The sequence below is a fragment of the Sylvia atricapilla genome, chromosome 21 (genome assembly GCF_009819655.1).
Source record: "Sylvia atricapilla isolate bSylAtr1 chromosome 21, bSylAtr1.pri, whole genome shotgun sequence".
Classification (NCBI taxonomy): Eukaryota; Metazoa; Chordata; class Aves; order Passeriformes; family Sylviidae; genus Sylvia; species Sylvia atricapilla.
This window is the reverse complement of record NC_089160.1, coordinates 2742492-2757486: the sequence shown is the minus strand read 5'-3', so window position 1 is coordinate 2757486 and position 14995 is coordinate 2742492. Positions and strand designations below refer to the sequence as shown.

The window sequence follows — 14995 nt, the reverse complement described above, 5'->3', positions numbered from 1 at the left end:
ACGGACACACACAGTCCAGGCACACGGACATACGGACACACGGACACACGGACACAGGGACACACGGACACACACAGTCCGGACACATGGACACACAGTCCGGACACACGGACACGGACACACGGACACACGGATACACGGACACACGATTCGGACACACGCTCCAGACACACCCCTCCGGCCGCACATCTGCCCCAAGCGGCACGCTGGGGACACGCAGAGGGGACACCGGGGGGTGACACCGGGCCCGTACCCCCCGGGCAGCGCTGGGCAGGGCAGAGCGGGCTCAGCATCCCCCGAGGCCGGCAGAGGACCAGCCCCGAGCCGTGCCGCCCTCTCCCCTCCCCGGCCGCTCAGAGCACCGGGCCGCGGCGATGCTCGGTACCTTCCTCCAGCTCGTCCATGCTGCCGATCTTCCTGGACCCATCGATGGTGTAGATGTACCGCACTCCCTGAGGAAGGTTAATATTGTCGGACAGCGACCGGGTCAGGTCGGCCAGGAGGGCATCAAAACTTCGGAAGCGGTCGGAGGACACGGCGTATACAATCCCCTTGAAGTAGCGGTCCCCGTTGCGATAGAAACGCACCTTCTTGGCTTTCTTCTCGTTACTCAGCGCCTGTAAGGTCCGGGTTCTGTAGAAGCTACAGTGAGCGCTGTGAGTGGGGCTGGGCAAGCCGTTCATCCGTGTGCCTCGCATGTTTCTGGACGCCTTGTCTCTTTCGTCAAAGTGTCCAAAATCAAGTTCCATAGTTTGGTGAACCCTAAAGAGCTGAAGCTAGGCAGGAAGGAGATGGGGAGAGAAGGAAGGTAAAAAGGATGGGTTAGAGCCCGGCACAGCCACAAGCCGGAGAGCAGAATGACACTAAGGCTGTGTGTGGAGCAGGACAGATGCATTTGGGAAGCGCCCCCTCCCCTGACCCAGATTTGTATCGATTCTGGGGGCTGAGAGTAGGAGGGGTCCTCGCATTTTGAAAGGGATCCAACTACTGGGGGCAGGGAGCACGTTTCTAGAGAGCTGCCTGCTCCTGCACCTGGGAGTTTTCAAAGTGCGGCAAATCGGGACTTGGGGCCAAAGGGATACACGGCAATTACAACTCAGCCCCCTAAAAAACCCTCATCCAAACACCAGTTGGCAATGAATTAAACCTCTGAGCCCTGTGAGGTTTCCTTTGGCAACAGAAAACAAGGAGACCCCAGTAAGTCAGCCCTTCAATCTGTCGAATCACGGAAGGACCCAGAGCATCTGAATGTTTAACATTAGAATAAACTGGCATTTATGAAAGAATGGTCACAGGGGAATAAGCAGTTTCTTTGTGACAGCCTGTTCAATAAGGGTTAGCAATGAGATCCAGCCCACCCTTCCCCCTATCCGCAGCCCCCTCCTAGCCCATCAATCAATTCCCAGGACCAGCCTACATCTCTAAGAAGAAATGACTGCAAAGGGGAAAAAAAAAAAATCTGTCATTGAAACGCAGCTTCGCTAAGCTCTTTTCAGCCCGAGCCTCCTCTGAATTGCATTTTTTGCTCCCGTTTAATGAGGAGGAGAAAATAAAGGGGGCTATTTCCACCCCCCCCCCTCCCCGCTTCCAACCCTAAATGATTTAATAGCTGGAAGTGCCCCAGGGACACGCCGCCCCTGCTCCTCACCTTTCATTGTTCTGAGCACCGGGGGCTTCCAGCACAGAAAAGCCGAGGCTGGAGCTGACACCCAGCCAGCAGGAATTTTGCACTGTCTCTAGTTAATGCTCGAGAACAACCTTTCTGCTGCACCAAACCGCAGCACAAAAGGAGAAGGGAACCCCCCCGACCCTGCAGCAGAGACCCCCGGCACCACCAGGCACATGCACCCCACGTCTGTTCGCTCTCGTGTTAACACAGGGCTGAAAGGGGATTCACAGCCCTTGGCAGGCAGGTATAAATCCAGCAAAAGCTGTTGCTATCTCATCCCCGCCCTTCACACTCGCCGGAATGAAGCTCCTTGCCTTGTATTTTACAATGTCAGCGTGACCCGCGCGAGAAAAAAAAAAAAAATAAAAAAATCATTGTCGCCAGGCTGCGGTGAGGGAGGTGACAATGCAGGAGACCCGCACAGAAACCCCAAGTTGGGGATGTTCCCCCCACGGTGCCAGCTGGGGTAAATTCAGCCTGGTGTCATGCACTGAACAATGCAACACCCAACAACTTCAGCGATGAACCGGAGGCTGCAGAGGTTTAGATTTTTAAAATGAGCTGCGGATGCTGCGAGGCACCGAGAGGAGATTGCTCCTTTCTGTTACTTTTCTGCATGCAAGTCGCTCGGGAAGGCTCTACTCACCGGTTTGCAGTGCGCAGGGTGGAGATGCTGAGAGAAAGAAAACCAGGCTCACTCTGCCTTTGTTGTCTGAGCTCCAAGCAAGAAATTCCTGCCAGGGTGGATGAGACGCCTCCTAGGTCCTAGTGCCTTGTTCCATCCCTCCGCGGTAACTTTGCCTCAGTGATTCTCACTCTCACCATCAGTCGTCTGCTCACAGGCTGTGTTTGAGGGGAAAACGGGGTGCTGGTTCCAGCTCTGGTTAAGTCAACAGATGAATAAACAAAAAGGTTTAGAGGGGCGAGTTTGAGGGGGATGTTTGGAAGGATGCAATTTTTTCCCTTGAATCCAGTTGTAGCAAGAAATCATCTGGCTCAACTGAAAAAAAAAAAAAAAAAAAAAAAAAAAAGGAAAAAGGAAAAAAACGAGGATAATTGCCCCAATCCCACGGGATCAGCAGTGCAGGGGGGTCACAGTCACAATCCCACAGTGTGGCACAGTGCTGGCACAAGGCTCCTGTGCATTAGAAGGCAACTGAGAAAAATCTCTGACCAGTGGAACTGGGCACAGTCCTGCTCCTGTGCTGGGTTTACACGGCATCTGTGGTTTACTCTGGCAGGCAGAAAGGGAGAATTCGCTTGGTGGTTCTGCATGAGGTGCCCCTGAATACTTTTTCTCTGTTAACATTGGACACAAGCCAAAGGCAGAGCGCTGAATCCCAGTTCATTCAAATCCCCAGGGCCTTTGGGATGGAGTCATTCAACACAAGCTAAACCCAGCAGATCCAGCGTGGCTCATATCCCACAGTTAGAGAAGTTTATTTTCTGATTCCACTACAGGAGGACCCAGCTGTTAAAAAATTGTACTGGGCTCTTTCATTTTGACAGCAAAAAAATCTTTCACCTGCTTTCTGGGTGGAGATTTCCATGCTGCAGTGGCACTAACCCTGCTCCTAACCCCACTGCTGCTGGCCTGATCTTTAGTTTAGAAAAGAATGGGATTTGGAAATGGGAGAGTTTTCCCATCTGTAGAAGGCAATCTTCCCTAACAACACTGCGTCTGTTTCGAGTGAAAACATCAGATGTTGTCATTTTGGCACATCACAGCAGGATCACATTTACACAGAAGGAGTTAGTATTTATTCCAGCTTTGTCTGCCCTGTGCACCAGAGTCCAGGCAACACTGACACAAACCCACTGAGAACCCGCCTCTGTTTGCCAGCAACTTTCACACATGACATTTGTAAAAAGTTTCTTATTCCCTGAAATCACCCTTTTATTCAAAGGCTCCCATGCATCCTCTGCTGGAGCTTTTGGCTGCTCCCTTGTGTGTGTGGGCAGATCAGTGCAGAGGAGACAGATCTGCTCTCCTCCCTCAGGAATGAGCCCTTGAGAGGACCATGGGGAACAACAAGGTCTGTCCTCTCCAGGGTGTCTCTGGATGCAGTTGCAAGAAATATGTGAGACTTCAAACCTTGTCTTCTCATTAGATCCTATCCTGAATTAGGTAATTCCTGGCTGCTCATCACCACGAGCTTCATCTGTCCAGAATTAACAATCCTTTCCTTTAACACAACACTGCTGTAAATATAAATCTGCCCGTGCTTTAAAAAAATTGCCAAAAATATAAATCATTCAGCATGTGCCAAGTACAGCAGCAGCAAGAATAGGAAAAGGAGAGCCTTCATTCAGCATTTTAAAAGATTTACTCCAACAAGAGAACTGGGATTGGGCCCTGACTGAAGGAAAAGGTTTCTATATCAAATCATGGTAATATTCATCTTGGGTAAAACCTCGAGTTCCTCCAAAACGGTGCCCAAAACATCTCCAGAGTGTCCTCCTGTAATCCTGCCACAAGACAAAGAGGATCTCACGAGCCAGAGCACCATCAGAGCTGCAGGGCCCTGGATCCACACTGATTTCTCATGTTCTCAGTGAAATCACACCATATTTGCTTCTCTCCAAGTGAGAACAGAATCACCTCAAACCACAGACGTTGGCACAGAAATAAGCAGCAGTTTCTTGAGGAAAGCAAGGGCCTGCTCCTGACTTCATTTCTTCTTCAGAGCTTCTTCCTTGGCCTGAAGGAGTTAATGCCAGTCAAAACATATTTACATCAGAAGAGACTCACCCTCTGAGACATCACAATCCAAACAGTTTTAGGCAGTGTGAGTGATGGAGAATTGGAAAGAAAATTCTCCTTCCCATCAATAATTTCATCGAGCTGCAAAGGAAAGATAAATTTAGCTCTTCAGATTGAATTATCTACTTTAAATCAGGTGAATCATCTTTTCCTCCAGGAAAAGGAAATATTTAGACTTTTGCCTGTGTAACTAAATCCATATAAATAAATACGTGTTTGTTGACATTGCTGAGCAACTGTGCCGCTTTGGGAAGGGACAGACTGCAGGTGACAGGGGTTGTGTGGATGCTGTGTGCTGACTTCTTCATGAACACCTAGAAAATCCAGTTTCTGGCATCACTAGGAGCTGCAGTCTCAAACACTCTGTGTCAATGCCCAGTTGCTTTGCTGTGCAACTTCCTGACTTCTATAAAAATTGCCTCTGATAGCACAGCACAGGATATAAGTTAGGGAGATAAGCAGCCAAGGTCTGGCTGTTCCAGAGAATCATGGAAAAATCAAGCGATCACCGGGTTTGAAGGAAGTCTTGGATCAACATCCTCGAGTCAGTCTATTCATAAGTCTATTTATAAGCATGTTTTCTTATATTTTTCTTATTTTTCCCTCTGTTGTTCTGGACCGTTGGGAAATTGTCATCCCTGATCACCACTGTCAAAGCTCTGCTTGATGTAATTTGAACACCAAACCTCTCTAAAACGCCAGATTTTTATTCCAGGGGTCTTGACACACAACGAAGTGTGTCAGGGCACTCCCAGCTGAAACCCCAAAAAGTCAATGGCTCAACCTTGACCCTGTAGAGCAACATCCTTTAAATCTGAATCTTCAAAAGAGCTGAAGGGTTCATCAAAGAGTTCTCCTATATCAAGTTCCTCCTACATAATACTACAAGCTAATAAGCAATGGGGACTTGGCAGACTTTCACCACATAACATTTGTTTCCTTTGGAGATTTATTTTTATAGGGACCACACACATCTGAAAGTCTTTTAAATCCCAGTGCTGGAGAGGCAAAGTCAGCCCAGCTGCTGGGGAGAGAAGGGTGGAGGATCAATCACCTCCGGAGCTGCTCTCCCTCTGCAAGCCTTGGTAACATCTGCAGGGGCTGCTCTTGAGGCTGAGGGACTGAACCCTTCACAGCCTGGAGCAAAGTTTTCAGTGTCAGGAAGGAGGAGAGGGTGGAAGAAGAAGCTGGGCTTGGTGTGGGAGCCCTCAGGTGTGTCCCCTGGGTGGGACCTGCCACTCCTCCATATCCCACAGCCCGTGCTGGCTCAGGGCTTGGCAGCCCCACATCCCTGGCAGATGGCCTCGATCTCAGCAGGTGATTTTAGCTTCGGGTATTTCTGAAATCTGGGAGCCTTTGCAGCCTCTAGGGGACCATCAGGAGGCAGGCTGGAAGTGAAAAGGCCATTTTCTGTGCCGAGGATCTGGGAATTGTGCAGCTTAGTCAACTCAAGATATTTCCAAACACATCCAGCTACGACAAAGCATCAAACCCCACAACAGTCATCCAAAAGAAAAAATAACTTCTGCACTAGATCTCTTCTGGCTCAATCCCCTCTCTTCTACAACAAACCACCACAATTAATGAATCTCTCCCAGCCGAAAAGAAATTCCCTGACAGCAGGAAGTGAAGCACCCCACCCCAGCACACCCTCTGTGTGTTTTGGGTGAACTCTGCCAGAGTTCCACCAGCCAGGTTCCCCTCAAAATCCAAGTGCAAAGCTTGCAGGAATCCATGGGATGCCTGTCTCGTGCCCTGCCTGTGCCCAGGGGATGTGCAGAACCTCTCTGAGGTTGTCAGCGCATTTTTGCTGACCAAGCTGTGGATGATCCATGGTCTGTGAGCCCCAGCCAAGGTCATGACAAATGGAGCAACAAAACATCCAAATGCTCCTTTTTCCAAGGTTGTCCACGGGCTGAGTTGTATTTAGAAGACTTGTGGCCAAGATCTGAATAACTTCTTGATGATTTCATTTTATACAGTAACTGTAACCGAATACCTGATTGCCAGCCTCTCTCAAAACGCCTGCTGAGGGCAACATTGGCTTGAAGGACTTTCCTGATGGAATTCTGAGTGATAGAAAGGAAAACCCCATCAAAGCCATCACGAGGGATCACATCACATTCAGGTTGGAAGTGCAAGATGTTTCCTTTCAGACACAGATCTCTTGTGTCACTCTGAAGGCAGCGACAGCGAAGTGATGGGAGAAGCATTTGTCAAAGACACCCAAACAGCTCATCTTAAAAGCTTAGAAATCCCCAAAAACAGACCGTTTCAGAATGTTTTCCATGAGACTTTCACTCAGTGCCCTCGGTAAATGTCATCCCAGACCCAGCAGAGGCTGCAGGATTAGCTGGATAGGAGTAGGGTAGTAGAGTAGGAATTAAGAGGTAGGAGAGCAGGTAAAGAAACCTTCCGTGCCTGTTCTACGCTTTTCAGGAGATGGTCCCAATCTGGTTTATCCTAAAAACACAGACAGCACTAATGAATGGTGATTTTTTTTTTTTTCACGGCAGCAAATATTCTCCAGCTATTTTGCTATTGTTCCTCAGGCACACACATCGTGTACCTACAATAAACTATTGATAATCGGTGCTTTGCATCTGTACCGGCATTTAGAGGTAAACGCAGCAATGAGAAAACTCATTTAGCCACATCAAAAGCAAAGCTTATCTGCCCCAAGTCTCATGCAAATGAGGAGCGCGCTGAAAGACCATTGTTTAAACATCAATGAACTGGGGTTTCTTGTCTGCAGAGCTGCAGTCCCTCACTCCACAGAGACACGGAATCTCAGCCTGACAGGATGGAGAAACAATTCAACACTGCGAGTCCAAGGTCAGCACTGGCATCTTCAGCTCCCTTTTCTCCAGCAAGGAGAGCCAGCGCTGCAAACTCTGCCTCCAACTAAAAACCAAAGCTGGTTTTCTTCTCCCGTGATTCCTGCCAGGCTTTGGAGAGCTGGCTCTGGCACACAGCAGCCTTGGTTTCTAGCACAAGGCAGCCCTGAGCACAGGAAGGGAGCAGGCTCCAAACACAACCTGACATTCAGAGCCCTGACCCGAGCAGCTGCTGATTTCTAAAACACCTCCTGAAGACCTACACAGGTAGAACCCTGTGTGGTTTTAATCTTTAAAGCAAAGGTTACAGGATGGTGACATTGTGGGACACTCTGCCTTCTAAATAGCTTTATTTCAAGTATTGGAGCTCTGAGCTGAATTTGTGCAGCTCTGGCCCTGCTCCCTCCACACACATCACAGTTGTGCTGAGGGGTGAGAGGTGGCTCCAGGCAGAAATTCTCCCTGTCTACTGATGCCTTAAGTGTTACCTTTCGTATTTTCCACATTCTGCACTGCATTAGAATGTAACTCTGAACTTCATACAAAGTGTGAGCAGGTTCTCCTCACAGCTCAGTCAGACAAAACAATCCTTCTCCAGCCCCAGAACCAAGGACACCACTGCAGCTTCAGGCCCCAAAAGTGCAAACAGCAGTGAATTGAGGGGAGCAAACTGGGAGGATGGGACTTCATTACCCGAAGCTGTAATTGGACAATTAACCCCAATATGGAAAAGGACCAAAACTTATAAACTCATCATCCATTTTGAGTGTAGCCATGGCTGGGATCTTGCACTGCCCAAGGTGGATCCTCTGAAGGCCTTTTTAATAAATAACTACTTTATTCCTTTAAAATTGCCTAGCCTCTGTTCCAGGTCAGCCTCTCAAGGCATCACTACAGTGAGACCATCAAGAGACAAGCACTGAGCATCATTAATGTCCCTGAACAGATCCCTGGAGAGAAGCATCACCCAGCACAGAGACAGTGACTTTGGCACTCACCTTTTTAGGAAAAAAAGTAGTTCTCTTTTATCTTGTGAGCAGCTGCAGCTTGCTGGAAACCAAGTCCTTTCTAACATTGCAGGGGAGTAGGAGATGGTTGTAGGAGCTACTGGACAAGAAGCCAACACCAGAAACTCCACAGAGATGATTCTAATTCTATTTTATCTTCAGGTTGTGCAGGTTCTGCTTTAGGAAACCCTCCTAGGAGGGCACATCTCCTCACAGATTATTTAATGACATTCCCAGCCTGGAAAATTTTGTGAACCACAGAACAACTGAACAGGGGAATAAGAATGATATCAGAACATCAGGATCAGTATCCCAAAGTTTGGATGAAGAGCCAGGTCAAGAAGCAACTCCTGGTCTCATCTGAAGGTGCTGTCAGCTACACTTCTGGTTCCATGACTCTCCTGAGGGTCACCCAACATCAGCAATGGGAACACTCACACTGAGCAAGGAGAGCAGGTGCTCAGGCACAAATAAAAAAGGAGGTTTCAAGTAAAAATCCATTCTGAGCAGTTATCAGTCACCACAGAGCTGGAGCCAAAGAGCACAAAGAGCAGCTCCTTGCAAGTCACAAGGAAATGTGGCTGTGGTTTCCTGGGGCCCCAAACGCCAGGGAAACAAGCCCTGGAACCACTGTGCAGGGCATAAATGGGACCTAAAATCACTCACGGTGAGTCTGAGCACTGTCTCTACATGGGAAGGATGAGGCAAGTGGCTTGAGCCAGAAAATCAACTGATGAAATGCTGTGGTAAAAAAAAAAAAAAAAAAAAAAAAAAAAAAAAAAAAAAAAAAAAAAAAAAAAAAAAAAAGGATGAGTTTCAATCCTGGGCAGCTGCAAGAAAATTGTATCAGCAGCAGGCTGACTTTAGCAAGGGCCCTGTGGGCTGTAACCACAGTCATCTTTTCCATGAGAGCAGCTAAACTGCAAAGGCAAGAGCTCCCCTGCAGCAACAGGCCTCAGTTCCCATTCCCAGTGCTGTGTGTGCAATAAATCCCAGCACAAGGTGCCCAGCCCACCCTGGTGCCATGGCACAATGGTATATTATTTTATCATTGCTGCTTTTGCCCACCTCCTGCCTGACTGTGACTTCCAGAGGAAGGCAGCCCAGCTGAGTTCAGCCCCCTGCACAAACAGGCTGAGCCACAAACTCTGACAGCCCATTCTTCTGTCCTTTGGATCCACCAAGGGCTTTGCTGCCCTGAGCTGAAGTTTCACGCTGTTTCCAATTAGAAACCCAAACTGCCTGCTGGATTAGGTGACTTTCACTCTCCAGGCAACCCAACAAATATTTTCAGTTTGATCCTTTACATTTCTGGCCCCCTGAAAGCACGGGGAGCACTCTGCCCAGACAGCCCAGACACAGGCAGTGTCACTGCAGCCCACCCAGCCCCAACACACCCCCTGGGCATGGCTGTGAGTGCTTCCCCTGTGGTCACCCTGCAGCCCTGAGCTCTGCCCACCAGCCCAAAGCTCCAGGCTGTGGCCAAAACCCTGGCAGGGAGGTATGAAAGGCAGGGCTTGTCTCCCTTGGAGCCCACACAGCCCAAACCATCTCCGGGCTGGTTTCATTTTCTTCTTTATGGCGCTTTTCCCTCACTTCACTGTGGGACATTATTCCAGGCCTCCTTCCTTGCCTCTTCCATGGAGAGAGGAGCTGCAGGGAGGTCTCCTTGGGCTCTCTCTGATGCCTTAAGTTTGAGCTTTCAGGTTTTTCAGGTTCTGTGGTGCCCAGGGGTGCAGCTCTGAGCTCACAGTCAGTGTCACTCAGCTCTGCACACAGCAGGGACACAAAACAAATCCTTCTCCTGCTGCACACCAAGGACAACTTTTGAGGATTTTTGACCTGAAGCAGAGACTGGACAGAGCTAGAGAATAAAGTAGATACTTTTTTGAAAAGCCTTTGGGATACACCTTGGGCAGGACAGAGCCTGGCCAGAGCTACAGCCAAGGTGGACCCAAAATGGTCACAAAATGGACAAATAGTCATGACATCTCACACTTTGATAAGTTTTGGTCCATTTGCACATTGGGGTTGAATTGTCCCATTCCAGCTCCAGGCTGTGAGGTCCCATCCTTCTTGTCCCTCCCTCCAGCCCACCCTTGGTTGTGCTTTGGGGCTGAAAGTTGTCCTTGGTGTGCAGCAGGACAAGGATTTGTTTTGTGTCCCTGCTGTGTGCAGAGCTGAGTGACACTGACTGTGAGCTCAGAGCTGCACCCCTGGGCACCACAGAACCTGAAATACAGGAAAGATCAAACTTAAGGCATCATTTCCCCCCTTTAGAGGCTTGACAAGGCCTTTTCCTTGTCGAGTCTCTATTTTAAATATCTATTAATAATAGGTATTCAATAACAAATAAGTCTCTAACAATAAACAGCTAACATAATAAACATCTAACCATAGATAAATATCCAAATGACAGTAGACATCTAACAACAGTCAATATCTAATAATAGAGAAATATCTAGCAATAATAATATAAAAATAAACAGTAGCAAACATGTAACAGTAGTAATGTATCATTATGTGCCATGAAAAGAAGAACAGTGATTATTGTGAACAGTGTTTTAGGTACAGAGGAGAAATCATTTAAAGCACGTTTTTGTCTGCATCAGTCTCTGCTTTTGCAGTTGTTTCAGAGCAGAATGGAATGATGATGCTCTGGAATGATGAATCCAGGGCCATTTGCCGGCGATTTTGACTGCGGTGAGGGTGTTCAGCAGCACCTGGAATTGTCCTCTCCTCCTGGCTTTTAGAGGATCCTTGTCCCACCACTTCACACGGAGCCGAGAGAGGCGACAGCGATGCCACCCGGCGGTGACACGGAGCAGCAGGACAGGGGACAGCCATCCCAGAGAGGGTCCCCCACAGCAGGGCAGTGACAAGGACACACCGACACCCCCAGCGCCGGCAGCAGCAGCTCTGAGTGTTTAAAAATGTGAAAAAAACCCACCCTGCGCAACACCAGCAGCAGTCAGGAGTGGGAATATGGGAGGGAAGGAGTGAAGCTGAGCCCAGAAATAAGGGAGGGGGTAAGGGGAAGGTATTTCATTATTTGCTTTTATTGCTGTGGTTTGATTTGTAATGAATTAATTCCCCCAAGACGGTTCTGTTTTGCCCGTGACAGTAATTGCTGAGTGATTTCCCTGGCTTTATCTCAACCCAGGAGCTTTTCATCACATCTCTCTGCCCCTGTTCAGCTTCTCTCAAATCATTGACAAGGTTACTCAAGCCTGCACTGCCTGACAGGGTCAAAAGCACAGCAGAATTGCTTAGGCTATACCAGCTTATAATTTGAGATATTTCAGGGGGGAAAAAACCCCTCCATAAATGAAGTTTTAGCTTAGTCAACATTGCATTGGAACAGCTGTAATGCTCCTGATGGGAATGGGGTGACACTGCAATAAAACCAGTTGTGGGTCACTTTTGTCCCTGGTTTGTGGGTGTCCCTTTGCAGCAGTTAAATGCGGTGCCAGCAGATGGCAATGCAAGAAGGGTTTGTGTTTCTGGCAGATGTCACAGCCAGGGGACACGCTGCTTTCCCCGCCTCGGGGTCAGGCAAGTCCTGTGCCAAACCTCTGAAGGAGCTCAGGGACCCAAGGGAACATCTGGGTGGTTAAACTCTAGCCTGCCACCTGCAGGAAAGACACCTTCGTGGTATTCCCCAAAACACCCATTTCAACAACGGGTGTTTAACTCACCCCATGGAATCCTGACCCATTTCAGTAGCCTTTAACTCATCCCGTGGAATCCTTACCTATTTCAACAACGGGTATTTAACTCACCCCACGGAATCCTCACCCATTTCAGTAGCCTTTAACTCACCCCATGGAATTCTCACTGGCTCCTCAGTGCCAGCCCATGGGAAGTTCACCCCACTGCCTGTGGGCACTGGTCACTGTGATTTGGCAGTGTCAGAATGTCCCTCTTCACTCCCACCACTGAAGGTTGGGTGCAGGTGGTTTCCTTGGAGCAGTGCTGTCCAAAGCAGAGCATTGAGCTCACACACTTTGGCATTTCAGGCAGCAAAATAAATGCACTCAGCCCGTCTCCTCAAGTCCCCATGCCCAGGAGTTCATTTTCCTCACAAAGAGCTCCTACTTTATGCAGTGAATTGCAGTGATTTGCTGTTCATATTTCCCTCTTCCTCCAACAGCTTCTGATTAGGGTTTAGAAGCAGAAACATTTTCAGTGTTGCTTTCAGCAGAGTCCTCCTGGATTTCCGGAGGCAGGTCTGATGTTCCCTGCAGACTTGCTGTGCTGCCTCTTTGGAAGGAGCAATTCTCACTCCGGGGAGCCCAGGGACACAGCAGAGCCCCAAGGGCTGAAGCTCAAGCAGGAATTCAAACAAGCCACAGCCCACAAGCTTTTCCCTCGTGTTCCTGTCAATGGCTCAGCTCTGTGCTGAGAAAGAGCCCACCTCGAGGTGTCTGTGTGCTGCCTGTGTCTTCCCTGGCCTACATGAGAGATATCTGCTCAGATTTGAGCCCAGGCTGTTCCTAAACCTCTGCTTCTACATCTGCAAAGTGAGGATTTTAGATCTGGAATGGAGCAGACTGCTCAGGCTTCCCAGCACTTGAACAGACCCTAAACCATCTTCACCAACGTGAGTTTTCCTGAGCAGAGACGAGCTGTGACCATCCCTCCACAGGGCAGAGTAACCACCATGGCAAACCCACCCAGAAGGACTTGCAGTGACCATTTGGAGTCATTAAAGGGGATGTGAGTGATCTGTCTGGTGAGGGATGAGATTACAGCAACATCCAGCTAATTAATTAATGGACAGGAGGTCCCATCCACTGGACTACTGATGAGCTGGTGCTTTTAATTGGACTCCGAGCTGCTGTGCTGCAGGGCTGCTTCCCAACCCCTCACCCAGGACTGAGATTAGCAGCAGTTTTATGCTAATTTATGTTGGCTGAAAAGCTGGTGATTTTCAGAGACATTTAGATTTCAGGCAGGAACTACTTGTTAATATTCATCTCAGCTCCTATAAATACATTTCTAATCCACTGCAGGATTTAGAAGGCTGTGGATGGCAGCTGTGTCACGGGATTTGTTGCAGAGCAGGGGTCGTGCTGGGTCAGGGGGTGCTGGAGCACAGCTGTGACAGGGTGGGTACAGCTCACAGCTGTGGGACGTGGTGGGTGGCATTTCTGTGTTTCTGCCACGGTGACAGCCGCTGGACAAAGTCCCAGGATGAGCACACACAATCTCTTGGGCTTTCCTTAATTCTGGCTTCTCAAACTAACTTCAGGTTACAGAGGAGGTAGAGCTCAGCTTTATCTCGTGATTCTTCAGGGGCTCTCTGAGCCTCTCCTTTGAATAATAATTGTTCTCTCTCTTGCATTTCCCAAACATCTTCGTGCATCTCTTTGCCCCAAAGGAATGGAGAGCTCCAGCCCAAATTATACTTGCTAATAGGAAGCAATCACTCATCACACTTTCAACTTTGCTGCTCCCAGCTGAAGTCCTCTCTGCAGTTTAGCCACAATCCAGCTGGGTCTGGACACCCCAGAAAGTGGCACCATTTTCTAGACTCTCTGCACGTGCCTCCCCATGCACTGACCTTTCCACATGCTTCCATTTATTTTCCCATCAATAAGAACTGGTTTCAGGATAACATCTTTTGCTGTGGCCAGCCCATTTTGTGGTTTCAGCCACAGCAGGAGAAAAGTATTCCTTGATTTGGCTGCCCTATTGTAGAATCTCTGGTGCTCCAGAGGGTACAACGGGATCCATAAAGCAAAATCACGACATACAAGACCTAAAGCCCTAAATCCACATTTCTAGAGCACTGAAACAAAGAACACAATGTGAGTGGAGCAGGATCATTCCAAACAAGCACCAGCAAGCTACTCAGAAGCTGGGAGAGGTTGCATCACACCAGCTGGCAAAAGAGCTTTTGGTTCCTTTATGTTCGCCACACCAGCTGGAAAAAACCCCACAGACCATGGGATGGAAAAAATCAAGGACAAGTTCTAATGAGAGTCATCACCAGAACAGCTGCAAGGAGGAGAGGGGCTATTGATGCCTTAAGTTTGATCTTTCCTGTATTTCAGGTTCTGTGGTGCCCAGGGGTGCAGCTCTGAGCTCACAGTCAGTGTCACTCAGCTCTGCACACAGCAGGGACACAAAACAAATCCTTGTCCTGCTGCACACCAAGGACAACTTTCAGCCCCAAAGCACAACCAAGGGTGGGCTGGAGGGAGGAACAAGAAGGATGGGACCTCACAGCCTGGAGCTGGAATTGGACAATGAAACCCCAATGTGCAAATGGACCAAAACTTATCAAAGTGTGAGACCTCGTGACTATTTTTCCATTTTGTGACCATCCACCTTGGGTGCAGCCCTGGCCAGGCTCTGTCCTGGCCCCTCTCAATGAACACCTACTTTATTCTCTGGCTCTGTCCAGTCTCTGTTGCAGGCCAGCCTTCCCAAGGCATCACCACCACACCTTTGTCAGAAAGCAGCTTTCCCCACGCCTCAGCCCTGGCGCAGATTCAGATGATGCTGACCAAAGATCTCCATCCCTCAGGAGGGAAGCAGGCAGCACCTCCTCCCCGTGTAAGCATTCCCTGAAGTGAAGAGCCTTGGATTTGTGTCTGGAACAACGAGCTGGTCTCCTGAGCCCCTGGCAGAAGCAGCAAGTGGCACCATCTGGAGTGTGAGGTGGCCCCGTGCCAGCGTCGCTCCGTGCTCGGAGCTGGGGTGACTCCCA

At 48.9% G+C, this 14995-nt stretch overlaps 1 protein-coding gene across 2 annotated transcripts in view; it reads right to left on the bottom strand.

Annotated features, from left to right (window-relative positions):
- Positions 1–2391, bottom strand: part of DCX (doublecortin) — a 69495-nt gene extending 67104 nt beyond the window's left edge. For both annotated transcript variants that reach the window (XM_066333761.1, XM_066333762.1), the window contains exons 1-2: positions 2316–2391; positions 386–776 (exon numbers count right to left, since the gene is read on the bottom strand). In XM_066333761.1, the coding sequence (XP_066189858.1) occupies positions 386–749 (364 nt within the window). In that variant the 5' untranslated portion in view covers positions 750–776; positions 2316–2391. The remainder of the gene's footprint in view (positions 1–385; positions 777–2315) is intronic.
- Between the last annotated feature and the right edge of the window lie 12604 nt (positions 2392–14995).